Genomic DNA, 26,100 nt, shown 5'->3' with positions numbered 1-26,100 from the left:
AAAACCTACCATTTTCCATCTCTCTACTCCTACTGGTTTCCCCAAAAGTCACAATTTAAAGAGAAATTAGTGAAGAAATTTTGATATTAGTGGAGAAATTGATATGACACTAATGCAACTAATAACAGCAACTGTCAGAATTAACTGCTTTCGTCATATCCCATCCCTGTTTTTATGGCAAATCTTTTCATAAAAGGGACTGGGGAGTGGCAGAGAAAATACCTTAATTCTTCCAGAGTGAAAAGAACAGTAATTTGGTTTATTCAAGTCTGCTCATAATCGTATTTCTTTTTTTGGTTAAAGATCATGTTCCTGAGCCAAAGCAATGTATTTTTTTTTTAAGTGCTATTCTATTAACTCGATTTAAGTCCCTTTATTAAGTTGGGTGTACCTCCACTTCAAAAAGGCTGATTTATTCTTCAACCCTGCACAAATCTTAAACTTTATTTGAACAGTAACATGTATAACTGGCTTATACCAGAGGTGAGAGTAAAACTCAGCCTTAAGAATTACACACATAGGTACACAAGAAAAAGAGAAGTAAATTGTATCAATATACTGGTTTTAACATTGTACTATAGGTTTTCCAAATGCTACCACTGGGGGAACTGGGTCAAAGGTATACTGGATCTCCATACTTTTTGGCAACTATATTTGAAGTTAGAAATACCTTTAAAATTTCAATTGAAAAATTAAACTCTTAAGCCCTTATGTATACAACTTGTTCTCAGATGGTTCAGAAAAAAATTGTGTGTGTGTGTGTGTGTGTGTGTACAGGAGGGGCTGGTGCGGAGGCAGGTAAGGAGGAACAGGAATGATTAAACAAATGGGGCCAATAATTAGAATAGGTAATTGTGGGTGAAAGGTATAGAGGTGTGTTCTTTCTTCGCATTATTTTTATTCTTGAAAACTTCCTGTAGATTTAAAATGATTTCTACAAGAGTTAAATACATACACATTTACATTGAAACATATCACTGTTTTCATGTCACGGCTCTCTCTTCACTATTGAGTATTATTGCTTTAATCATTGTCACTTTGATAGAAGAAGTTGTGTCTCATTTGAATTTCCTTTGTTTGGATTGTCATGTTCAAGTCATTTGTATAGTTTTCTATTACAAATATAAATATTTTCCTCATTGATTTGTGATTTTTTGACCACTCTTATTTTAAATACGTTAAACTTTTGTCATATTTGCTCTGCTTTAAATAAATTAATCTTGAACCTTTTTTTAAGGCATTCCAGATAATTCCATTTCAAGTAATGCTTATAAAGGAAAGTAAGATGACACTCACGTAGCCACATATTTTTATCAATATATCCTTTATACAGTACCACCCCAGTCAACTATATTGCTTCTTAACATCATCCAATGTAGATAATAATCTCATCCAATTAGAAATGAAAATTGAAAGATAACAGTTTTTGCCCATGCATACCACAAACATTGAACAAAGTGTTTTCTATTTAGTCTAAATTCTAAATAGACTGTAGAAACTTTTAATCATCCCATCAGAAATGTAAACTCTGTAAGATATATAGGCCGTTAGAAAAATGGTCACATTTTAAAAAGCGGTCATTAGTTTATTTTTAATATGTAAACTAATTCTCTTTCAAATCATTATTTCCAGACATCAGAGTCATGTGTCCAGTTAGGCTACAAAACTACAGGCTTCTAATATTTCCCATAAATCAAGAGACAATAGCCTTATTCACCATTCATATTGAAAAAGCACAATGTCATGTAATTTATATAAGCCATAAATGGAACAGTAGCTTCATGCAGCTTGAGACGAATTAACGCAAGTCTTGCTACATCTACTAAATTTCTTAGGGTATGAAAAATATGCAGTCACTACAACTCCCAAATATATTCGTAAAGTCTATAATTTCAGAACTTGACTATAACAATATACAAATACACTTTCTCCACAAGGAGGAGGCATAAAACACACATAAGTAGTTTCTGTACTTGAATCTATTAAAATTTAAAGCATAATATAGCTTATGTTCCCCATTTTAACATTTTTCAACAAGATAATAAGAATATTAATCTTGGAAAGATTGGTAATTCTTCCCATATATTCTAACAAACCAATACCTAAAAAGAATCAGACGATCCTAAACCACTCCATATGAATCGTAAACAGCAAAATGGAAAAAAACATACTTACCATCTGGTAAAAAATGGAAACTTTCAGTCAAAATAGCTCAATAAAGAATCTCAAATCCAGGTATCAAGCCCTATTTTCTACATGATTTCATATTCACGCTTTTACCCTATAATGACCCTGGAGGAACTGGGTCAAAGGTATACTGGATCTCCGTACTTTTTGGCAACTATATTTGAAGTTAGAAACACTTTTAAAATTTCAATTGAAAAATTAAACTCTTAAGCCCTTATGTATACAACTTGTACTCAAATGGTTCAGAAAAAAATTGTGTGTGTGTTTGTGTGTGTACAGGAGGGGCTGGTGGGGAGGCAGGCAAGGAGGAACAGGAATGATTAAACAAATGGGGCCAATAATGACATGATTTTTTAATCACGAAGAATTCAAGTGGACTATATAACTTAATTTCATGATCAGGAAATTTTTACATAACCTGTTGATAAGCTTAACATCTTTTATTTTAAAAATAGGTATTTATACTTTTATGTGTAATATGCTTTTTTTCTCATGAGATCTAAATACTTAGGAAAGCTGAAAAAACCTGGGCAAATACCTGATGTTAAAATCCCAGGTATATTTTCAAGAAAAACTGAAGCTGAAAACAAGCTCATATTACTTCAAAATGTGTAGCCTGTATATGAGAACAAGCCTTATATGAAAATGCTGGCTGTATCCCAAAATAATTTTTTTCAAGTTATACCTTGCCGATTCCACCGGCATAAAGGAAACTTTAAAACTCCCAGGTGTGGAATTATTTCACATGCTGTTTTAGTAAAAATAAGTGGTTCATATCTGATTACATCTCACAGTACTAGGAACAGAGTTACAGAGTGCTACACTTGTGGGCACTATCCTTTCTCCTATTTTAAAAATGTGTGTTTGGGGAGTGGGGAAGTAGGGAATGGAAAGTGCAGGAAAGTCTGGAAAAACAGGACCTAGGGGGCAGGTCTTTCCCTATGTACTGAACTGAAAGAGTAAATTCATGTAGGATCCAGGAGTTGGGGGAAGGAGGGTTAACTACCAAGTTCTAGAAATTGTTGTACGTGAGTTAGTGGAAGGGGATAAAACGTCTGTCACAGTGTCCGCCCAAGATTAAGTAAAACACCAGAAGGAAAATTACCTATTACAAGAAAAAGAAACTTCTTGTTTGGACACAAATATAAGCTTGGCCCTTTTGAGTACAATCTTCCTTTTCCCATTCTGGAAGGCCAGACGGTGCGTGGCGACCCTTTCATGGGGTCGCTCTGAGCCACCTCACCATTAGGATGACAATTCTATGGAAGCAAAATCTTTCAAGTTTCTGTTTCAATGCCCCAATTCTCCCCGCCCCCATAAGTCTATGGAAGTCCCCTCAGATCCTAGCATGTAACGTGGCATAACCCTTAATTACTTCTTAATCTCCAAAGCACACTGAAAACATTTTCTGCGCACCTTAAAAAAAATTCAAACACCCCAAAGATCCAAGAATAACTTCTACAGTCAATGGTGACAATGTGTAAAGTCAACATTCTCTCGGCATACCAGTACCTTCCAAGACCCCAGGTGTTGATCCCGGAGAGCGCCTTCTTGGCAGGGCCAGGCCCCTGGACCGGAGGAGCGGTGCCTGTTACTCCTTGTTTAATTTGAATTGAAAACACGTTTTCCCCATTCTTGAAGCCCTGCCCTTTTTTATTAGGCTTTACACCGCCCAAATGTGAGGTTTACCTCGCTGGGAGGGGGAAGCCACACACACGTGTCACAACTCCACTTGGCAATAGTCCTACTCCTCAGTGCCTCGAGGGACAAACTGAAGACAAACTAGTTTATTCCCTCCGTGCAGTTGAAGTCCTTACAAAATCATTTCTCTTGCGGGTGGGGTGGTCGGGGAGGGGGCGTCAGAGGGTGAACACAGATAAAAGAGTGAAGGAATTCCGAGCTGAAAGGTGGGACTTACATGTTGACATTACTGCGTCGAGGTCCCCTTCGGCCGCAAGATCATCCTCCACCACTTTCCCGGCTCTGCTGCAGCTGCTCCACCCAGGGGGAACCCAGGGGCCCCAGTCGTGCGTTGCGGCGGGACCCTCCTTTACGCTGTTTCTGCAGAGTTCATGGGCTTTCCCGACGGCGTAAGGTGAACCCTGGGCGCGGCGGCGTTCAGCGCAGGGCCTGCGGGCGAGAAAGCAGGCTGGCGGCAGGTTCCTCCTGGCAGGGAAGTTGGCAGGGTGAGGGCTAGAAGCTGAGGAAGTCGGGTGTGCGTGGCGCTGGTGCTGAGGAGACCCGGCCGGGCAGGGTGCGTGGGCAGAGGGGTGCGCGTCGCAGGTCCTCGCCCCTGCTGGCGGGAGGCGGGACTCGGCCACCACCCTGGGGACTTGGGTCCTCCTCGTGGGCGCAGGCTACTCTCCCCCGGCCCGTGCGCTCCGCCCGCGCTTCCGGCGCAGCGGCGTGACCGGAGCCGGGGCTCAGGTGCGGCGGCGCCGGCTGCGTGGACTTCTGAACGGACTCCGGCGGCCCAGGTCTGGGCGCTCTGCGGCTAGGGCTGTCCCGGAGGCGCAGCTGCCCCACCCAGGATCCTGAACCTCAGGGCCGAAAGGGAGAAGTCGCCCCGCGGGGCGGGACAGGCGCTCTCGGAGCGAGCGGCGAAGGGAGAGTGGCGGCGGGTAGGCGTGGGGTGGGCGATGGGCGCAGAGCCGGGCTGAGCGGGGAGGGGATAGGGCGGACCTGGAGGTCGCCAGAATGCTGGGAGCGCTGAACCGGGGCGACCCTCAACGAGAGAAAGGAGAAGCTGGGAAGGCAGGCGCTCCTGTGGCATCTCCCCAGCGTTTGCAGCCCACCCGAGTCCCCGCGCGGGTCTCCCCGCCACGCTCCCGGGTCGTTGCTTTGCTTAACTTTTCTGCCACTTTACTTTTCTGTCTTCTCTCACTGTTTCGCTTGCTCGAAAAAATGAAGGGATGTTAACACGGGGCTGGGAAGATGGTCACATAACATTTTATTGAGAGGGATTGATTTGCCAATGTAAATCTAGCTGCTCGTTGGGGAAGGTTAGCTTCCTGCTCTCCAATGCTCCTGTAAAGTAGCTGCCTGGCAAAGGATCTGGACACACCTCCTTGGGAATGAGAGGAGAGAAGGGCTTACACTTGGAAAAAGGTTTTCTTCCCATTGTGTACTGCCAGAGTTAGTCCACAAAATGCTAGAGGCAAACCTTCCGGTGCCAGGACTGTATGCACATCCAGAACCCTAACAGCCCAGCTTGCACGGGGTACACACTGGCAGATGCACAGTCCACGCACAGAAGTGCCCTAACAATTATTTAACGCTGATTAGCTTGTGATAGAGAACTGTTGGTGGGTGCGGGGGTGGGGAAGAGGTAAAGCAGGACTTACTCACAGTTACAGGCAGGAAGCTGGGACGCTGCCACCAATTCCAGAGGCCTGAACATCTAGGGTGTGTTCTACTTGTCATTTTTATCAGTATTCATTTTGATGAATAAACAGTATGATTAATAGAGACATTGAGTTGTAGCATTTAAGGGAAGTTAAGTTCTTCTGCCCAACTCTCACATTAACAGATAGGGAAATAAGACTGACAAGATCTGAGGTCTGTGCACACCAGCTAGAGGTGACCAGGGGCTAAGATCAGGTTCCCAGACTCCCCTTTTGAGTCAGTCTCTATTAAATGATATAGTCCCAAAGAAATTTAAGTGCCACTCATGAAATTTTTTAAAAGCAACATGTATTTCACAGTTTTGTGGGTCAAGAACGTGGATGTGCCTTAGCTCAATGTCTCTCAGGAGGCTACAATTAGAGTGGTGACTAAGGCTGTGGTCCGATCTGAAGGCTTGACAGGGGAAAGATCTACTTCCAAGTTCACATATGTATTTATTCCAGTCATAGAATTTTAAAGCTAGAAGAAACCTGGAAATATAAGAGCAAATAAATATAAATAACTGCCAGGCATGGTGGCTCATGCCTGTAATCCCAGCACTTTGGGAAGCTGAGGTGGATCAGCTGAGGTCAGGAGTTTAAGACCAGTTTGGCCAACATGGTGCAACCTCATCTCTACTGGGAAAAAAAAAAAAAAAATAGCCATGGTGGCACACACCTGTAATCCCAGCTACTTTTGCTGAGGCAGGAGAATCACTGGAAGGTGGAGGTTGCAGTGACCTGAGGTTGCACCACTGAACTCCAGCCTGGGCAAAAGAGCTAGACTCTGTCTCAAAAAAAGAAAAGAAATATAAATAACTGCATTATTCAGTGTTCTCCAGAAGAACAGAGCCAGTTAGATGTGTGTATGTACATAGATTGATATATTTTAGTTTTAAGGTATTGTGGAGGTACAAGTGCAAAATTTACAGTCAGGCAGCCTGGAGATTCAGGGAAGAGTTATAGTCTAAATCCAAATGCAGTCTGGCAGAATTCCTTCTTGCTTAGGGTAGATCAGTCTTTGGTCTGTTAAGGCCTTCAACCACTTGGATGAGGCTTACCTACGGAAAGGAGGATAATCTTCTTTGTACATAGTCCCCCGATTTTTTTTAATAGTTTTTATTCTGATTTTCTTTTTGACATTTATTTTTGTCTTTGACATATTATAATTGTATATATTTGTGGGATACAATGTGATATTTTTATATTTTGACATTCCATGTGGAATGATTATATCAAGCTAATTAACATGTCTATCATTTTTGTGATAAGAACATTTGAAATTTAGCAATTTTGAAATATGCAAGGCATTATTATCTATATTCACAATGCTGTGAAATAGATTTCAAAAACTTATTCCTTCTAACTGAAAAACTTTGTATCCTTTGACCAACATTTCACCATTCCACCCCACCTCACCCTCTAGCCTCTGGTAACCACCATTGTACTCTCTACTCTTATTAGTTTGTTTCAAATTCCACATGTAAGTGGGATCATTTGCTTTTTCTCTCTCTGTCCATCAGTGGATGAATGAATAAAGAAAACATGGAATATATACACAATAGAATGCCGTTCGACCTTTAAGATAGAAATTCTGTCGTTTGTGACACATGGATGGACCTAGAGGACTTTATGCAAGGCCCACTGATTCAAATGTTAATCTCATCCAAGAAACACCATCACAGACCCATACAGAATAACACTTGGCCAAATCTGGACACCATGGCCAAGCCAAGTTAACACATAAAAAAATTAACCATCACATTAACCAAAAAAAGATGGACATATATCAAGAAGACAGTAGTTTTCACATGTGCTATTACTATATGTTAAAATGTTCATAATTTTAAGCATTGAAATTAATACATGATCAGAATCATAGCTAAAATATTTCAATGAATCGGTGCCTGTCATCGGTCAGTTTGTTAATAAAATCTGTATATTTTGGCAGTTTTGTCCTCAAACTAAGAATTTGTTCTTTTCTTTTGAAAAAGCATGTTAGGGAAATGGAGTGTATGGTGGAAAGTATATAGTCTTTTAATGCAATAGACCTGGATTCTCAACTTGCCCCTACAATTTCTCAGCATTGTGAACTCTGGCAGTTTGCTATGTAAACTAAGCTTGATTTGTGAAATAAGAATAATAATGCTTGTAATGTTTAACTCATAGAGCTGTTAGGCAGATTCAGTGAGACATTCTGATGTCATTAGACATTCTAATGACATGAAGCATTCAGCATATTTCCTGAAGTTTGCTAATATTAGTTGTCTCTGCCCACCCTCTTATGATTATCCTAAACTGAAAAGTGCCAAGACCACATTCCTCTACACACAGGAATCCTCTGACAACATTCCAGACAAAATGAATATTGAACATCTGTTTGAATCCCTTAACATTGATGCACACTCAACTGTGAGAAGCTTCCTCTTTCTGTGGATTGAATCAAACATTCATGCTTTCAACTCCCATTCAGAACAAGCACATTCTGTCATCCACAATAAGCCTTTCAAATATCTGAAAACAGCTATCATCTCTCTGTTGAGCCTTCCTTCATTCAGTTTTGACAGCCCTAGTTATTTTAACCATTCAGTGTCTGGCTCCTCACCACACATGTGACTTGCCCTTTCCTATCTGCATATTAGTCAACATCAGCCCTCTTTGCAGTGTACTCAAAGTGGATTTCAAACCTCAGCCCTGATGACAGTGAGATCCTTACCATTCTTGAACTGGATATTACTCTTATGTAAATAAAAGTTGGTGTTGACTTTTTGAGCAGCAAAAAATTGTTTCAGCAACACAAATTCTGTCATTTATGACAACATGAATGCACCTAGAGGACATTATGCAAAGTCCAGTGATTCAGATGTTAATCTCATCCAAGAAACACCTTCACAGACATATGCAAAATAATGTTTGACCAAATATCTGAACACCATGGCCAAGCCAAGTTGACACATACAATTAAGCATCAGATTAACCAAAAAGAGATGGACATACACATAAAATAAAATATAGCAGGAATAGTAACTGTAATAAATTGACCTTCTATGTGCCAGGGAGTATATAAATGTTATTCCACAAATCAAGTAGATTAATAAATATATATTTGTAAATAATTCAACCCAATTGGAAATTTCTGTGTTTATGTTTCATTCTGCCTTAATCAGTCCATGTCCTTCTGATTCATCAAGTTTCTTGCTTTCTTCAGCAGAGAGGGTAGAAGAAATGTGGTCTTTGACTTACTTGTATCAGTAGATATCAACCTTTTTGGTCGCTGGCCATTGGTCCACATAGGATGTCAGTCTGGTAAGTAAGTCTCTTTCAGGCTCTTTCTTCATTCCCTTAATGGCCTATCAGTCTTCATCAGCCTGGCCCCCTCCAAGCAGCCCTTCTCTCTTTGTGGCCTTGCCTGCTTCCTGGGCCTCTATCTGAGGGGCAGGGTACAAAGCTTCTCTTGGAAACCACTCAACTCCCTGATCTCACAAACTGCCCCTCCCCCGCCCAACCTCTTTTCTAACATGATAGGAGATAGCTTCTCATTTCTCTTTCTAAGAGAATGTAGTAGACCAAGTTATGTACCTTGTGACTAGAACAGGCTTTGTAAGATAAACTAGTGAAGGGGATCAAAATATGCCACCCCATGATATGCTACATTGGCATAATGATTATTTTGAGCTGAAGGCAATTATGAAGCAGCAAACAGAAAGAGCTCTTTGTCCTCCCCTGATTTGCCTAAAAGCAGGACATGAATGTCCTTCCTTCTCTCATACCATGAAGAGGAAAACAACCATTGTTACTGGAGTTGGAATGTCAGCACCAACATTGGTCTGCACGAACAAACCTTACTAAAATAACCCTTATCTTCCATTAGTTTCCTTTTATATATTTACCTTCCCTCAATTGACTGTCCCTGGAAGCCTAGTTTCCTTTTCCTTTGTTTTGTCAGTTCTCCACAAACTTATCTTTCTTTGTTAAGATATATAAGTTCCAAATTCTAATCACACCTTTGAGTTACCCATCATTAAGTTCTTCTATATATATGTACATTGCATGCATAAGCAAATTCTGGGGTTCTTTTTTCCTGTTGATCTGTCTTTTTGAAGTGTAATTCACAGGCCCAAGCCACTGAACCTAAGAAGGTTAAAAAAAAAGAAGTTTTAATCTCTCTCCCTACAGAAGTCACTGGAAGTTTCTGAGTAGATGAGACCATGATCTGACATATATGGAAGATAGACTCTAGGGAGTTTAACAGTAAGAACAAGGAGACTATTTAGATGGCTGTTGCATAATCCAGGTAAGAGAGAATAATGTATCATATCAACTATGGTGGTGAAAAAGGAAGTGATGAGAAGTAATTGAATATGGGGTATTTTGAAGGTGATTTGCTTATAGTTAGATATTGAGTATAAGAGAAAGCAGAAACAAAGAATACCCTGAAATATTTCACTTAGGCAACTGAGTGGAGTTTTTAATCACAGAGTTGGAGAAGACGGGGAAGGAAACAGTTTCGGGGAGAAAACTCAAGAGTTCAGTTTTGGACTTGGTAAGTCTGAGATATTCTAACACATGCAGCTAACTCACAATATAACAGTACAAATTGTTAATTAAGCGTTACATTCTAAGATTTTGTCTGAAGTCAATGTCAAACTTCCTGGTGATTGCAGAATGAACTTTCATGGTAAGATGAAATTCTAATTAATTCTGAAGAATAGGTTGGACTTACACTGACAGTTTGAACCAGTGGAACTATTTTAGCAACAATGTAGGAAAATATGAAAAAAAATTTTTTTTAATTTATTTATTTTTTTATTATTATTATACTTTAAGTTCTAGGGTACATGTGCATAACATGCAGGTTTGTTACATATGTATACCTGTGCCATGTTGGTGTGCTACACCCATCAACTCGTCAGCACCCATCAACTCGTCATTTACATCACATATAACTCCCATTGCAATCCCTCCCCCTTCCCCCCTCCCTATGATAGGCCCCAGTGTGTGAAGGTCCCCTTCCCGAGTGCAAGTGATCTCATTGTTCAGTTCCCACCTAAGAGTGAGAACATGCGGTGTTTGGTTTTCTGTTCTTGCGATAGTTTACTGAGAATGATGGTTTCCAGCTGCATCCATGTCCCTACAAAGGACACAAACTCATCCTTTTTTATGGCTGCATAGTATTCCATGGTGTATATGTGCCACATTTTCTTAATCCAGTCTGTCACTGATGGTCATTTGGGTTGATTCCAAGTCTTTGCTATTGTGAATAGTGCAGCAATAAACATATGTGTGCATGTGTCTTTACAGCAGCATGATTTATAATCCTTTGAGTATATACCCAGTAATGGGATGGCTGGGTCAAATGGTATTTCTAGTTCTAGATCCTTGAGGAATTGCCACACTGTCTTCCACAATGGTTCAACTAGTTTACAGTCCCACCAACAGTGTAAAAGTGTTTCTATTTCTCCACATCCTCTCCAGCACCTGTTGTTTCCTGACTTTTTAATGATTGCCATTCTAACTGGTGTGAGATGGTATCTCATTGTGGTTTTGATTTGCATTTCTCTAATGGCCAGTGATGATGAGCATTTTTTCATGTGTCTGTTGGCTGTATGAATGTCTTCTTTTGAGAAATGTCTGTTCATATCCTTTGCCCACTTTTTGATGGGGTTGTTTGTTTTTTTTCTTGTAAATTTGTTTTAGTTCTTTGTAGGTTCTGGATGTTAGCCCTTTGTCAGATGAGTAGATTGCAAAAATTTTCTCCCATTCTGTAGGTTGCCTGTTCACTCTGATGGTAGTTTCTTTTGCTGTGCAGAAGCTCTTTAGTTTACTTAGATCCCATTTGTCTATTTTGGCTTTTGTTGCCATTGCTTTTGGTGTTTTAGACATGAAGTCCTTGCCCATGCCTATGTCCTGAATGGTATTACCTAGGTTTTCTTCTAGGGTTTTTATAGTATTAGGTCTAACATTTAAGTCTCTAATCCATCTTGAATTAATTTTCATATAAGGAGTAAGGAAAGGATCCAGTTTCAGCTTTCTACTTATGGCTAGCCAATTTTCCCAGCACCATTTATTAAATAGGGAATCCTTTCCCCATTTCTTGTTTCTCTCCGGTTTGTCAAAGATCAGATGGCTGTAGATGTGTGGTATTATTTCTGAGGACTCTGTTCTGTTCCATTGGTCTATATCTCTGTTTTGGTACCAGTACCATGCTGTTTTGGTTACTGTAGCAGGACAGCGGAGCAAGATGGCTGAATAGGAACAGTTCCAGTCTCCAGCTCCCAGCGCGAGCAACACAGAAGACAGGTGATTTCTGCATTTTCAACTGAGGTACTGGGTTCATCCACTAGGGAGTGCCGGACTGGTCAGCTGCTGCACTGGTCAGCTGCTGCAGCCCCAATCAGGGAGAGCTGAAGCAGGGCGAGGCATCGCCTCACCTGGAAAGCACAAGGGGGAAGGGAATCCCTTTTCCTAGACACGGGAACTGAGACACACAACACCTGGAAAATCGGGTAACTCCCACCCCAGTACTGCGCTTTACCAAGAGTCTTAGCAAACGGGCACACCAGGAGATTGTATCCCACACCTGGCTGGGAGGGTCCCACGCCCACGGAGCCTCCCTCATTGCTAGCTCAGCAGTCTGCTATCTAACAGCAAGGCAGCAGCAAGGCTGGGGGAGGGGCACCCACCATTGCTGAGGCTTAAGTAGGTAAACAAAGCCACTGGGAAGCTCGAATTGGGTGGAGCTCACAACAGCTCAAGGAGGCCTGTCTGTCTCTGTAGACTCCACCTCTAGGGACAGGGCACAACTAAACAACAACAACAACAACAAAAACAAATTAAAAAGCAGCAGAAGCCTCCGCAGACGCAAAGGACTCTGTCTGATAGCTTTGAAGAGAGCAGTGGATCTCCCAACACGGAGGTTGAGATCTGAGAACGGACAGACTGCCTGCTCAAGTGGGTCCCTGACCCCTGAGTAGCCTAACTGGGAGACATCCCCCAGTAGGGGCAGACCAACACCCCACACCTCACAGGGTGGAGTACACCCCTGAGAGGAAGCTTCCAAAGCAAGAATCAGACAAGTACACTTGTAGCCTCTGCTGCTGATACCCAGGCAAACAGGGTCTGGAGTGGACCTCAAGCAATCTCCAACAGACCTACAGCTGAGGGTCCTGACTGTTAGAAGGAAAACTAACAAACAGGAAGGATACCCACACCAAAAGCCCGTCAGTACATCACCATCATCAAAGACCAGAGGCAGATAAAACCACAAAGATGGGGATAAAGCAGTGCAGAAAAGCTGGAAATTCAAAAAATAAGAGTGCATCTCCCCCTGCAAAGGAACGCAGCTCATCGCCAGCAACGGATCAAAGCTGGACGGAGAATGACTTTGACGAGATGAGAGAAGAAGGCTTCAGTCCATCAAACTTCTCAGAGCTAAAGGAGGAATTACGTACCCAGCGCAAAGAAACTAAAAATCTTGAAAAAAGAGTGGAAGAATTGATAACTAGAATAATTAGTGCAGAGAAGGCCATAAACGAACTGACAGAGATGAAAACCATGACACAAGAAATACGTGACAAATGCACAAGCTTCAGTAACCGACTCGATCAACTGGAAGAAAGAATATCAGCGATTGAGGATCAAATGAATGAAATGAAGCGAGAAGAGACACCTAAAGAAAAAAGAAGAAAAAGAAATGAACAAAGCCTGCAAGAAGTATGGGATTATGTAAAAAGACCAAATCTACGTCTGATTGGGGTGCCTGAAAGTGAGGGGGGAAATGGAACCAAGTTGGGAAACACTCTTCAGGATATCATCCAGGAGAACTTCCCCAACCTAGTAGGGCAGGCCAACATTCAAATTCAGGAAATAGAACGCCACAAAGATACTCCTTGAGAAGAGCAACCCCAAGACACATAATTGCCAGATTCACCAAAGTTGAAATGAAGGAAAAATCTTAAGGGCAGCAAGAGAGAAAGGTCAGGTTACCCACAAGGGGAAGCCCATCAGACTAACAGCAGATCTCTCGGCAGAAACTCTACAAGCCAGAAGAGAGTGGGGGACAATATTCAACATTCTTAAAGAAAAGAATTTTCAACCCAGAATTTCATATCCAGCCAAACCAAGTTTCATAAGTGAAGGAGAAATAAAATCCTTTACAGATAAGCAAATGCTTAGAGATTTTGTCACCAGGCCTGCCTTACAAGAGACCCTGAAGGAAGCACTAAACATGGAAAGGAACAACTGGTACCAGCCATTGCAAAACATGCCAAAATGTAAAGACCATCGAGGCTACGAAGAAACTGCATCAACTAATGAGCAAAATAACCAGTTAATATCATAATGGCAGGCTCAAGTTCACACATAACAATATTAACCTTAAATGTAAATGGACTAAATGGTCCAATTAAAAGACACAGACTGGCAAACTGGATAAAGAGTCAAGACCCATCAGTTTGCTCTATTCAGGAGACCCATCTCACATGCAGAGACATACATAGGCTCAAAATAAAGGGATGCAGGAAGATCTACCCAGCAAGTGGAGAACAAAAAAAAGCAGGGGTTGCAATCCTAGTCTCTGATAAAACAGACTTTAAACCATCAAAGATCAAAAGAGACAAAGAAGGCCATTACATAATGGTAAAGGGATCAATTCAACAGGAAGAGCTAACTATCATAAATATATATGCACCCAATACAGGAGCACCCAGATTCATAAAGCAAGTCCTTAGAGACTTACAAAGAGACTTAGACTCCCATACAATAATAATGGGAGACTTCAACACCCCACTGTCGACATTAGACAGATCAACGAGACAGAAAGTTCGCAAGGATATCCAGGAATTGAACTCATCTCTGCAGCAAGCAGACCTAATAGACATCTACAGAACTCTCCACCCCAAATCAACAGAATATACGTTCTTCTCAGCACCACATCACACTTATTCCAAAATTGACCACATAATTGGAAGTAAAGCACTTCTCAGCAAATGTACAAGAACAGAAATTGTAACAAACTGTCTCTCAGACCACAGTGCAATCAAACTAGAACTCAGGACTAAGAAACTCTGTCACAACCGTCCAACTACATGGAAACTCAACAACCTGCTCCTGAATGACTACTGGGTATATAATGAAATGAAGGCAGAAATAAAGATGTTCTTTGAAACCAATGAGAACAAAGATACAACATACCAGAATCTCTGGGACACATTTAAAGCAGTGTGTAGAGGGAAATTTATAGCACTAAATGCCCACAAGAGAAAGCTGGAAAGATCTAAAATTGACACTCTAATATTACAATTAAAAGAACTAGAGAAGCAAGAGCAAACACATTCGAAAGCTAGCAGAAGGCAAGAAATAACTAAGATCAGAGCAGAACTGAAGGAGATAGAGACACAAAAAACCCTCCAAAAAAATCAATGAATCCAGGAGTTGGTTTTTTGAAAAGATCAACAAAATTGATAGACTGCTAGCAAGACTAATAACGAAGAAAAGAGAGAAGAATCAAATAGATGCAATAAAAAATGATAAAAGGGATATCACCACCGACCCCACAGAAATACAAACTACCATCAGAGAATACTATAAACACCTCTATGCAAATAAACTAGAAAATCTAGAAGAAATGGATAATTTCCTGGACACTTACACTCTCCCAAGACTAAACCAGGAAGAAGCTGAATCCCTGAATAGACCAATAGTAGGCTCTGAAATTGAGGCAATAATTAATAGCCTACCAACCAAAAAATGTCCAGGCCCAGATGGATTCACAGCTGAATTCTACCAGAGGTGCAAGGAGGAGCTGGTCCCATTCCTTCTGAAACTATTCCAATCAATAGAAAAAGAAGGAATCCTCCCTAACTCATTTTATGAGGCCAACATCATCCTGATACCAAAGCCTGGCAGAGACACAACAAAAAAAGAGAATTTTAGACCAATATCCCTGATAAACGTCGATACAAAAATCCTCAATAAAATACTGGCAAACCGGATCCAGCAGCACATCAAAAAGCTTATCCACCATGATCAAGTGGGCTTCATCCCTGGGATGCAAGGCTGGTTCAACATATGCAAATCAATAAACGTAATCCAGCATGTAAACAGAACCAAAGACAAAAACCACATGATTATCTCAATAGATGCAGAAAAGGCCTTTGATAAAATTCAACAGCCCTTCATGCTAAAAACTCCCAATAAATTCGGTATTGATGGAACGTATCTCAAAATAATAAGAGCTATTTATGACAAACCCACAGCCAATATCATACTGAATGGCCAAAAACTGGAAAAATTCCCTTTGAAAACTGGCACAAGACAGGGATGCCCTCTCTCACCATTCCTATTCAACATATTATTGGAAGTTCTGGCTAGGGCAATCAGGCAAGAGAAAGAAATCAAGGGTATTCAGTTAGGAAAAGAAGAAGTCAAATTGTCCCTGTTTGCAGATGACGTGGTTGTATACTTAGAAAACCCCATCGTCTCAGCCCAAAATCTCCTTAAACTGATAAGAAACTTCAGCAAAGTCTCAGGATACAAAATAAATGTGCAAAAATCACAAGCATTCTTATACACCAGTAACAGACAAACAGAGAGCCAAATCATGAATGAACTTCCATTCACAATTGCTTCAAAGAGAATAAAATACCTAGGAATCCAACTTACAAGGGATGTAAAGGACCTCTTCAAGGAGAACTACAAACCATTGCTCAGTGAAATAAAAGAGGACACAAACAAATTGGAGAACATACCATGCTCATGGATAGGAAGAATCAATATCGTGAAAATGGCCATACTGCCCAAGGTAATTTATAGATTTAATGCCATCCCCATCAAGCTACCAATGAGTTTCTTCACAGAATTGGAAAAAACTGCTTTAAAGTTCATATGGAACCAAAAAAGAGCCCGCATCTCCAAGACAATCCTAAGTCAAAAGAACAAAGCTGGAGGCATCACGCTACCTGACTTCAAACTATACTACAAGAAAAAAAATTTAAAAATGTGGTAATGTGAACAAATAGCCTGGCTACAGTGGTAGAATTCTAGAGGCCAATGAGGAGAGAATGACTGATTGATGGTAAATTGTGGAAGGTTTGGAGAGTCAGGCTAAAGTACTTGTCTTGATCCTACAGGATATGCAGAACCAGTTAAGCTTAGTTTTTGCTGTTTGTCTTTTGTTTTTGTTTATCTTGTTGGCAAGGAAGCCACAGAATTAAAACGATGTTATAGAAAACTAATCAGAATGAACCTATAATAAAGAAGACTTCTGCAAGGAGAGAAGTTAGGAAGTCATTGCAGTAGCACTGGGTGAGATAATGAATACTGCAGCATCAATAAAAATATTAATTCAAGGAGAATGGAAATATGATGAGGTGGAAATATGAAGTCGAAGAGACCTAATTCTATCTAGTCCATTCTTTCATAACAGATATCTAGACTGTTTGATGACTGGCGTTGTGCAAAGTACGATTGGCTGGATTCTTGTTAATTTATACAATTATACATGATTTTTTTTTGGTATTTCTACATGATATAACTGTGAGAATTATTGGGACTGCTTGCCACTGGTGTGATTCTTCTTCTCAGGACATGTAGGATTGTTCTTCTCTTTCCTTTGAATGTTAGGCATGGTAATGAGTTGGTCTGGCAAATGAGATATGAGTATAAATGACGTGTGTCATTTTGAGGCAGGAGTTGTTAGGAGGTAGTGCACAATTGGTCATCTTTTCTTCCTCCTGACACAGCCACCTGCCATATTCTAAGTGGTGGAGATTTCACCAGCCTGGATTCCAGAGTGAGGAGGATGTGGAGTGGCTGCTCCAGCCAACCACAGGGGAAATATAGCATGAGCCCCAAATAAGCTTTCAGTGCTATAAGCCACTAAGATATGTGGTCATTACTAACTGTAATCTAGCTGATCCTGATTGATACGATATTTATTATCTAAGGAATAAATAAAGCAATATATAATCAGTTGTCAAATATAGTTAAATAATTAAAAGGATCTACTTTATGTGGGAAACTTTATCTTTTCATTATTTCAAAACTACTGAGCAACAGACATACTGTTGATGTACAATGAAAAGTCTGGCCAGAAAGAGACAAGCACAAACAGAAAGTAATAGTTTTGCTTTATTGAGTTGATTCTGTACAAGTTTTCTGTGATCTGTTTTTAAAATATCAAAGTGAAGTAGTTTTCCAGGGATTTGGCAGTAAATGGAAATTGTATGTGCGTGTGTATGTGTGCATGACAGAAAGCAAAATCAAATTCCCCATGGGAGAATGATAAACTGGTATAGAAGTAAACATGTTGTGAAACCAAATCAATTATCCTTTATATGAGGGCTCTTGATGCAGAATTTAATATCAGAGATTTTTTTACAATTGGAGAAAAGATTGATTTATTTAAAAGGATAGGCACACTATTTTATTTAGAACTATGCAGCCAATAATTTATTTATAGAGATGAAGAGACAGTAGACTTTAGATTTTAGAGGTATTAGAGCACATTTTGATTTTCTTGTAAAGGAAATACAATGGCAATTTGTGAAGCTATTATCTAAACTAAGCAGCAAGTATTTAAAATGATGGAAAAAATAACTGAGAATGGAGTGTGCTAATTTAGGTTGAGTACCCATAGAAAGTACCTCCAAGAAGGTGACACTTAAAATCTTAAGATGAGATCTGGTTGATGAAATGGAGCCAGCTATGCCTAAATTTAGGAGAAAAACATTCAAGGCAGAGGGATCTACTTACTTCAAAAATCTAAGGCAGAAAAACATAGAATAAGCTTGAGAGGCAGAAACGAAGGTAGCTATGGGTAAAATATAATGGATAAAGGGGAGAAAATAGGAAAGCAGACATACAAACAATCAGATAATGCAGAGTCTTATAAGTCAAGGTGCAGAAAGGAATTTTATTTTCAGTGATATGATATGCTATTAAGGAATTTTATTTTATTTTATTTTATTTTATTTTATTTTATTTATTTTGAGACAGGTCTCACTCTGTCCCCTCAGAGGCTGGAGTACAGTGGCGTCATCATGGCTCAATGCAGCCTCAACCTCCAGGGCTCAAGGGATCCTCCTACCTCAGCCTGTGCAGTGCAGTGCAGTGGCACTCTCTCGGCTCACGGTGACCTCTGCTTCCCAGGTTCAAGTGATTCTGCTGCCTCAATCTCCTGAGTAGGTGCGTCCCACTATACTATTCTAGAATGGCCTTTGCAAGATGGTGATTATCTATCATTGATATGGTTTGGCTCTGTGTCCCTGCCCAAATCCAATCTTGAATCGTAATCCCCACATTTGGAGGGAGGAAGCTGGTGTGAGGTGATTATATCATAGGGTGGTCTCCCCCATGCTGTTCTTGTGATGGTGGGGCAGTTCTCATGAGACCTTGATGGTTTAAAAGTGGCAGTTTCTCCTGCATGCTTTTTCTCTCCTGCCACTTTGTGAAGATGATGCTTGTTTCTCCTTCGCCTTCTGCCATGACTGTAAGTTTCCTGATGCCTCCCCAGCCATGTGGAACTGTGAGTCAATTAAACCTTTTTTCTTTATTAATTACCCAGTCTCAGGTAGTATCTTTATAGCAGTGTGAAAATGGACTAATACAATCATAAAGCAAGAAAGTGACCTCATGGCAGGATGGACGGGTGGTTACACAGTTCGTTGGAAATCCTTGATAAGTTTAATTGGGCTGGGCGCGTTGGCTCATGCCTGTAATACCAGCACTTTGGGAGGCCAAGTGGGGTGGATTACCTGAGGTCAGGAGTTCAAGACCAGCCTGGTCAACATGGTGAAACCTCGTCTTTACAGAAATACAAAAAGTAGTCAGGCATGATGGCGGGTACCTGTAATCCCAACTACTCAGGAGACTGAGGCCGGAGAATTGCTTGAACCCCGGGGGTGGAGGTTGCAGAGAGCCAAGATCGCGCGATTGCATTCCAGCCTGGGCAACTCCGTCTCAAAAAAAAAAAAGTTTAATTCTCATAATTTGGAGGGTGTCCTGCTGGAAGAATCACACACAAGATTAAAAAGCGACCAGTAAGCCTAAGGCTTTTGACATGAAGTGAAAGGGGGCGATCAGGAAGAGGACAGGCTGGTGGAAGCCTTGCTTATTTCCAGTGTAGGCTTATGACTGTTCTGTTGCCTAGTTACAACTCTGGTAGCAAGTCAGGGAATTGTGGATGTGGATAATAATTTTACTACTTCCTGACTTAATTTATATCATTGAAATGTTGCTACATCTTCTTTTGAGAACCTAAAAAATACAAGCTGAAGAAAAATAAGAACAAATTAAACCTCCCCATCCCACCCTTTTTCTTATCTCCATTAGCCAGCATTAAATATTTGAGCAAAAAAATGATTGGAATGATTATAATGCTTACCTGGTAAATGAAAGAGAAAATAGTGAAATTCTGCAGAGTTAATAGCAAGCAAAATCTTGTTTTTAACAAACAAACAAACAAAAAATCCTTTGTAGATGATTTTAATGTGCCACAGCGTGAATAATTATGTTTAAAACGTGGCAATAAAATAAAAAGAGACAAGAAGGAGGTGCCTGCCATGAAAGCCAGAATTGAAAACTTCTTTTGAAGTTATAAAATAGCATTAATCTTTGAGTGAAGTAAAACAATCCTCCCTCTATTCTCACACAGACAGCTGCTAATAGTTAGGTAGTTTCAGGAAAAAAAATATTTTGACATGGAAAATGGCAGTGCTTTCGGCATGGGCAACTATGCCTAGAATCCAAACTGATTCAACCAGTGAAATATTTTTTAAAACAATATCATTTAAAAGATTTTTAAATCAGTATTTTAAAGTTATCTGTAATATTTTTGCTTAATTATTTCTGTACTATATTAATACATTTTATAATCAGTTTCTCATTACCCATTATAGAAATAATGGTCAATATCAAAGAAATCATCTGTCATGTCACAAATTGATTTTTGTTTTACTTTATCACAATCTACATGAGTATGTTAAGTTTAATATTGCTTAATGTTTAAAAGCCAAATGCCACTATGGAGTTGCACTCTTAGTTTACATATTTCTATTTTTATATATGATCATTGATTTAAATGAAAATCTCTGCCGAATTTAACAAGACTCCTGTCCGTGGGCACGTGATCATTTTTATGGTTTCCCCAGAATCAATATCTTACTTTTCCAGATTAGCTAGTCACAATAAACTTTTCCTCTTGTTTTCAAGGCCTAGGCCATCGCTTTGGATGAGAACTGATTTCAGCGCAGTTTAAGAGAACTATTACTCTATTCTTGCTGGACACTGGTCTTCAGGGTTCTTCATCATGCTGACACAGTTAACATAATACAAAGTTGTGTTCTATAAACAGTAGATTTATTCATGAAACATACTTGAAATGGCTACTGCCTCTTAAAAGAGACATTTCCCTTTCAGCAAATCATTGTAAAAATTGGAAGAAAATAGAAAATTATTTGCTGTACTTCTTTGTTTTAAATACTCAGAGCTAGATTAATAAAGAAATTTAGAATTTCTTTAATTATTAGCAATTCAACATTTATTGAGTTCTAATACATAGAGAGCTCAATTAGAGGTATTATCTAATATTTCGTAGAAAGTAAAATGGTAATCCCTAAATGAAAATCCAGTTTTTGTTGTGTGTGCTCATATTTAAAGACAATATTCAATGTATTAAGCAGTTTTTTAACAGTGTGATAAAGTCTCCTTTTTAGATTTAGCAGTAAAGGGCACTATACATAAAACACCCAGCATTATGCAACCTGACAAAAATAGGAATAAAATAAATTATAGTAATTATTAATATTAACAAAAGTATTACAGCTAATTTTGTCATATTCTTTTGTCTTCAAAACAGTTATTAGTGCCTATAACTAAAATAAAGATTTGACTATGATGTTTCCACAAATTTCTTTTTCTTTTATGTGTCTACATTTGTTCCTAATAAGGTAAGCTTGTTTCCTACAAAACAGACTTAACCCTGAATTTCTGCCTAACCTTATAGACAATGTATTAATATAGTCACAGCATTTTTTCTTGTTTGGCCCTATATTATGAAGTTCAAATTATTAACACTATATATTTTCCTTGTTGTTCATATGCCAAATAATGATATGCTAAAATTAATATTTTTGCTTAAATTGGTGAACTATACACTATATAAATATAAATGTGAGTTATGGGCATTTAATTATATGTAACTGTGTCTGATTTGAATTTAATCTAAAATTAAAGTATAAACATTATTTTCATGATTGGACTTTCAGATGGAATTGTTAAATATATTTCTAAAACTAACATTTTTGACATAATCCCTATTAGTCCTACAGTAGTACAGCTGTGGAAGCATAGCATAAATGAAAGAAACATTGGTTTTGAAGTCAAGTGAGTATGGACCCTTGCCATATTTCCAAAGAATCTAAGCTGAGTGGAGTATGACATGGGCCCTGGGGACATAAAAGCAGAATTGTTTTACGCATCCTGTAAAGAAACATTATAACTGCTAAGAGACTTTGAACATTTAGCTTAATTTTGGTAAAATTACAATTATAGTGACACCTATTCTACTTATTGTGTGGATCACATTAGATAATAGATGGGCAATGCCTTAAAAATTGCAAAATGTTGGGCGAATGTTGGTCATTATTTGAACCTCTTCCATGTAATTTAAATTGTTTTCAGATTTCTGGGTTTTTTTTTTAAGTCATCTATCTTTGATGACAGCACGAAATACAACGTTGAAGTGTTAAGCTATAATTTTAAAAGGGCCCCCAAGTATGGTAAAATCCTGATGACTATAAGAGAGAAGACAAAGAGAAAATCTCAGGCAGAGTTGGCAGGACACAGAGTTCTTGAAAGTAAATATAAACTTCCAAAGTCAAAATCAATAACCTATTGCTTAAATCAAATAGAATGGATAGGCTGGGTGGTATCTGAAGCTCCTGAGCTTCCATTTCATCGTGTTTTAGAAGGGGAGGCAAGACTGAATGAGGAAATGTAACAACATGGCATCTTTTCCAGAAATAATCCTTTGGCCTGTCAGTGTGGTGGAGGAACTCTCAGTGTATGATGGTTCTAAAATTGTCCATTTTCATCCAGCAAAATAAAGATATATGTGCATGTACATGTGCGAGCACACACACACACACACCTTTTGTCATATTGATTTTTTTTTCGCGTGAGCTATGGAGACTTCCAAGATGCCAGTTGAAATAAAATCCCAGCTACTAAAACCCAAAACACTGAGCAGAGATATATGTGCCATGTACTACATGGAGATAGTTGTCACAGTTTGAGTTCAGGCAAGTTAGAGACTATTAGCAAAAATTCAACAATTCTCAGAAGAGGAAAACACATTGCAGCGTGGTTACAGTGTCTAATATTCAACTAAAGTTTATAAGTCATACAAAAAAATTTACAAAAAGATTAAAGCTGTCAAGAGAAATTCATTTGAAGTGGGACTGGGAGTTAAATATAACAGTTATAAAATTCAAAATAGTACTACAAATATTTTCAAAAAATTAAACCTTGTTCAAATAATTAAATAATAAACATCATATTAATGAGTAAATATATAGTGATATCAAAAAATGAAAATTAAAAACTGAAAATTCTATATCTAGAAATTATAACTAAAAGAAAAACCTGATGATAAATTCAACTGCAGATTTTAAGTGGCATATAAATAATTAGTGTGCTTGCAAATTGCAAATAATTTTCTATAAAAATTATTCCCTCTGATACATAGAAAGGAAGCAAATATAGAAGAAAATAAAAATGTTTTGCAACAATATCAACTGGTACAGCACACATGTACTTAGAGTCCAAGAAGGAGAGGACTGAAATAAATGAGAGAAAAAAAATTTAAATAAATAATTGAATAGAAGTTTCTAAATTTGTTGACAAACATAAACTTACAAATGCAAGAATCTTTGTGAAACTCAGGTAGAAGGAAAACAGAGAAAATCATACTCAGGCACATCAAATTCAAACTAATGAAAACCAGAAATAATCAGAAAATTAGAAAGCAGCAAAAGAAAATGACATATTACATATGGCATATATGACATATGACAAATAACAATATGATTAGCATCAGGATAGAAGATATTGGAATGATATATTTAAAACGCTGAAAGAAAAAAGCCTATAATTCAAGATACCTATAGTCAGAGAAATTATTCTAAACTAAAGCTAAAATACTTAGCTAAAGCTAAAATTATTTTTGATTAAAATAATTGCTATTAAATAGTGTAGAATTGCACTATGTAAAATGCTATAGAAAGTTCTTCCAACTAAGGAAAACTGCATCATATGGTAATTCAGACATACAGGAAATAAGAACAACAGAAAGGATATGTGTGATATATGAGTTATTTTACATGTACAGACACATACTTTTTTTATTTACTTCTTACAAAATATATGCATATTTAAAGTGAAATTTATACTACTATACTCTTGGGATTATATTGTATATAGATGAAAACATTCCAAAGAAAGGAGGGAGAAACAGAACTAGACTGCTGAAAATTTTCCATATTGAACTGGAAGCAGTTAAATAGTAATTATGTAGATTTTGGTAAGTTAAAGTTGCATGTTTAATACCCAGAGCAACCACTAGTGAAACAAAAAAAATGTTAGAATGTCAATACAAGATTTGTAATGGTATAATGCAAAATATTTGGTTAGCACAAAAGAAAGCACGAAAGAAAGGGAAGAAGAACAAAACAGAAATGAAACAAATTTAAAAACACAGCAAAATGACAGACTTGAAACCCACACTATAAATAATTTTATTAAATGTGAATTGACTAAACACACAAAATAAAAGTCAAAAAAATGCCAAACTGGATTTAAAAGCAGAACTCTACTGCTGTCTAAAAGAGACACAAATGAAATACAGAAACACTAGCAAGTTGAAAGAAAAAGGATAGAAAACAGTGTAAATTTAGAAGTAAGTGTAAGAAAGCTAGAGTTGTTATGGTAACATATGACCGAATTTTTAGCAAAGGAATATTTCTCTTTTTTTATTATACTTTAAGTTCTAGGGTACATGTGCACAACGTGCAGGTTTGTTACATAGGTATACATGTGCCATGTTGGTTTGCTGCGCCCATCAACTTGTCATTTACATTAGGTATTTCTCCTAATGCTATCCCTCCCCCAACCCCCCACCCCCGACAGGCCCTGGTGTGTGATGTTCCCTGACCTGTGTCCATGTGTTCTCATTGTTCAACTCCCACCTATAAGTGAGAACAAGTGGTGTTTGGTTTTCTGACCTTGTGACAGTTTACTTAGAATGATGGTTTCCAGTTTCATCCATGTCCCTGCAAAGGACATAAACACATCAACTCACCCTTTTTTATGGCTACATAGTATTCCATGGTGTATATGTGTCATATTTTCTTAATCCAGTCTATCATTGATGGACATTTGGGTTAGTTCCAAGTCTTTGCTATTATGAATAGTGCCACAATAAACATACGTGTGCATGTGTCTTTATAGTAGCATGATTTCTAATCCTTTGGGTATATTCCAGTAATGAGATTGCTGGATCAAATGGTATTTCTAGTTCTAGATCCTTGAGAAATCGCCACATTGTCTTCCACAATGGTTGAACTAATTTACACACCCACCAACATCGTAAAAGCGTTCCTATTTCTCCACATCCTCACCAGCCATCTGTTGTTTCCTGACTTTTTAATGATTGCCATTCTAACTGGCATGAAATGCTATCTCATTGTGGTTTTGACTTGCATTTCTCTGATGACGAGTGATGATGAGCATTCTTTCATATGACTGTTGGCTGCATAAATGTCTTCTCTTGAGAAGTGTCTGTTCATATCTTTTGCCCACTTGTTGATGGAATTGTTAGTTTTTTACTTGTAAATTTAAGTTCTTTGTAGATTCTGGATATTAGCCCTTTGTCAGATGGGTAGATTACAAAGATCTTCTCCCATTCTGTAGGTTGCCTGTTCACTCTGATGGTGGTTTCTTTGGCTGTGAAGAAGCTCTTTAGTTAAGTTAGATCCCATTTGTGTATTTGGGTTTTTGTTGCCATTGCTTTTGGTGTTTTAGTCATGAAGTCTTTGCCAATGCCTGTGTCCTGAATGGTATTGCCTAGGTTTTCTTCTAGGATTTTTATGGTGTTAGATCTTACATTTAAGTCTTTAATCCATTTTGAGTTAATTTTTGTATATGGTGTAAGGAAGGGATCCAGTTTCAGCTTTCTCCATATGGCTAGCCAGTTTTCCCAGCACCATTTATTAAATAGGGAATCCTTTCCCCATTGCTTGTTTTTGTCAGGATGGTCAAAGATCAGATGGTTGTAGATGTGTGGTGTTATTCCTGATGCCAATATTCTGTTCCATTGGTGTATATATCTGTTTTGGTATCAGTACCATGCAGTTTTGGTTACTGTAGACTTGTAGTATAGTTTGAAGTCAGGTAGCATGATGCCTCCAGCTTTGTTCTTTTTGCTTAGAATTGTCTTGGTTATGCACGCTCTTTTTTGGTTCCATATGAACTT

General features: G+C 38.6%; 1 protein-coding gene and 1 long non-coding RNA gene across 21 annotated transcripts in view; one reads left to right on the top strand and one right to left on the bottom strand.

The window, feature by feature from the left end:
- ADGRG6 (adhesion G protein-coupled receptor G6) overlaps positions 1–5,109 on the bottom strand; it is a 135,662-nt gene extending 130,553 nt beyond the window's left edge. For 5 of the 19 annotated variants that reach the window (XM_078001216.1, XM_078001224.1, XM_078001217.1 and 2 more), the window contains exon 1: positions 3,694–3,803. Coding sequence is in view for 8 of the 19 variants with exons in the window: in XM_015137235.3 (XP_014992721.3) it covers positions 4,106–4,107 (2 nt within the window). In the remaining 11 variants the exon portion in view is untranslated. Of the gene's footprint in view, positions 1–3,693; positions 3,840–4,105 lie in introns of those variants that run through there. The other 14 variants (XM_015137235.3, XM_015137228.3, XM_015137236.3 and 11 more) reach the window with 6 other exon arrangements.
- Positions 4,600–26,100, top strand: part of LOC114677510 (uncharacterized) — a 42,856-nt gene continuing 21,355 nt past the window's right edge. The window contains exons 1-4 of one of the 2 annotated variants that reach the window (XR_003728835.2): positions 4,600–4,808; positions 8,779–8,876; positions 9,747–9,864; positions 18,567–18,755. This is a non-coding gene — a long non-coding RNA (uncharacterized LOC114677510). The remainder of the gene's footprint in view (positions 4,809–8,778; positions 8,877–9,746; positions 9,865–18,566; positions 18,756–26,100) is intronic. The other variant, XR_013417002.1, reaches the window with a different exon arrangement.

Source organism: Macaca mulatta, chromosome 4 (assembly GCF_049350105.2).
Source record: "Macaca mulatta isolate MMU2019108-1 chromosome 4, T2T-MMU8v2.0, whole genome shotgun sequence".
Taxonomy (NCBI): domain Eukaryota; kingdom Metazoa; phylum Chordata; class Mammalia; order Primates; family Cercopithecidae; genus Macaca; species Macaca mulatta.
Note: the sequence above shows the minus strand (reverse complement) of the source record. Positions and strands in the feature narration are given on the sequence as shown.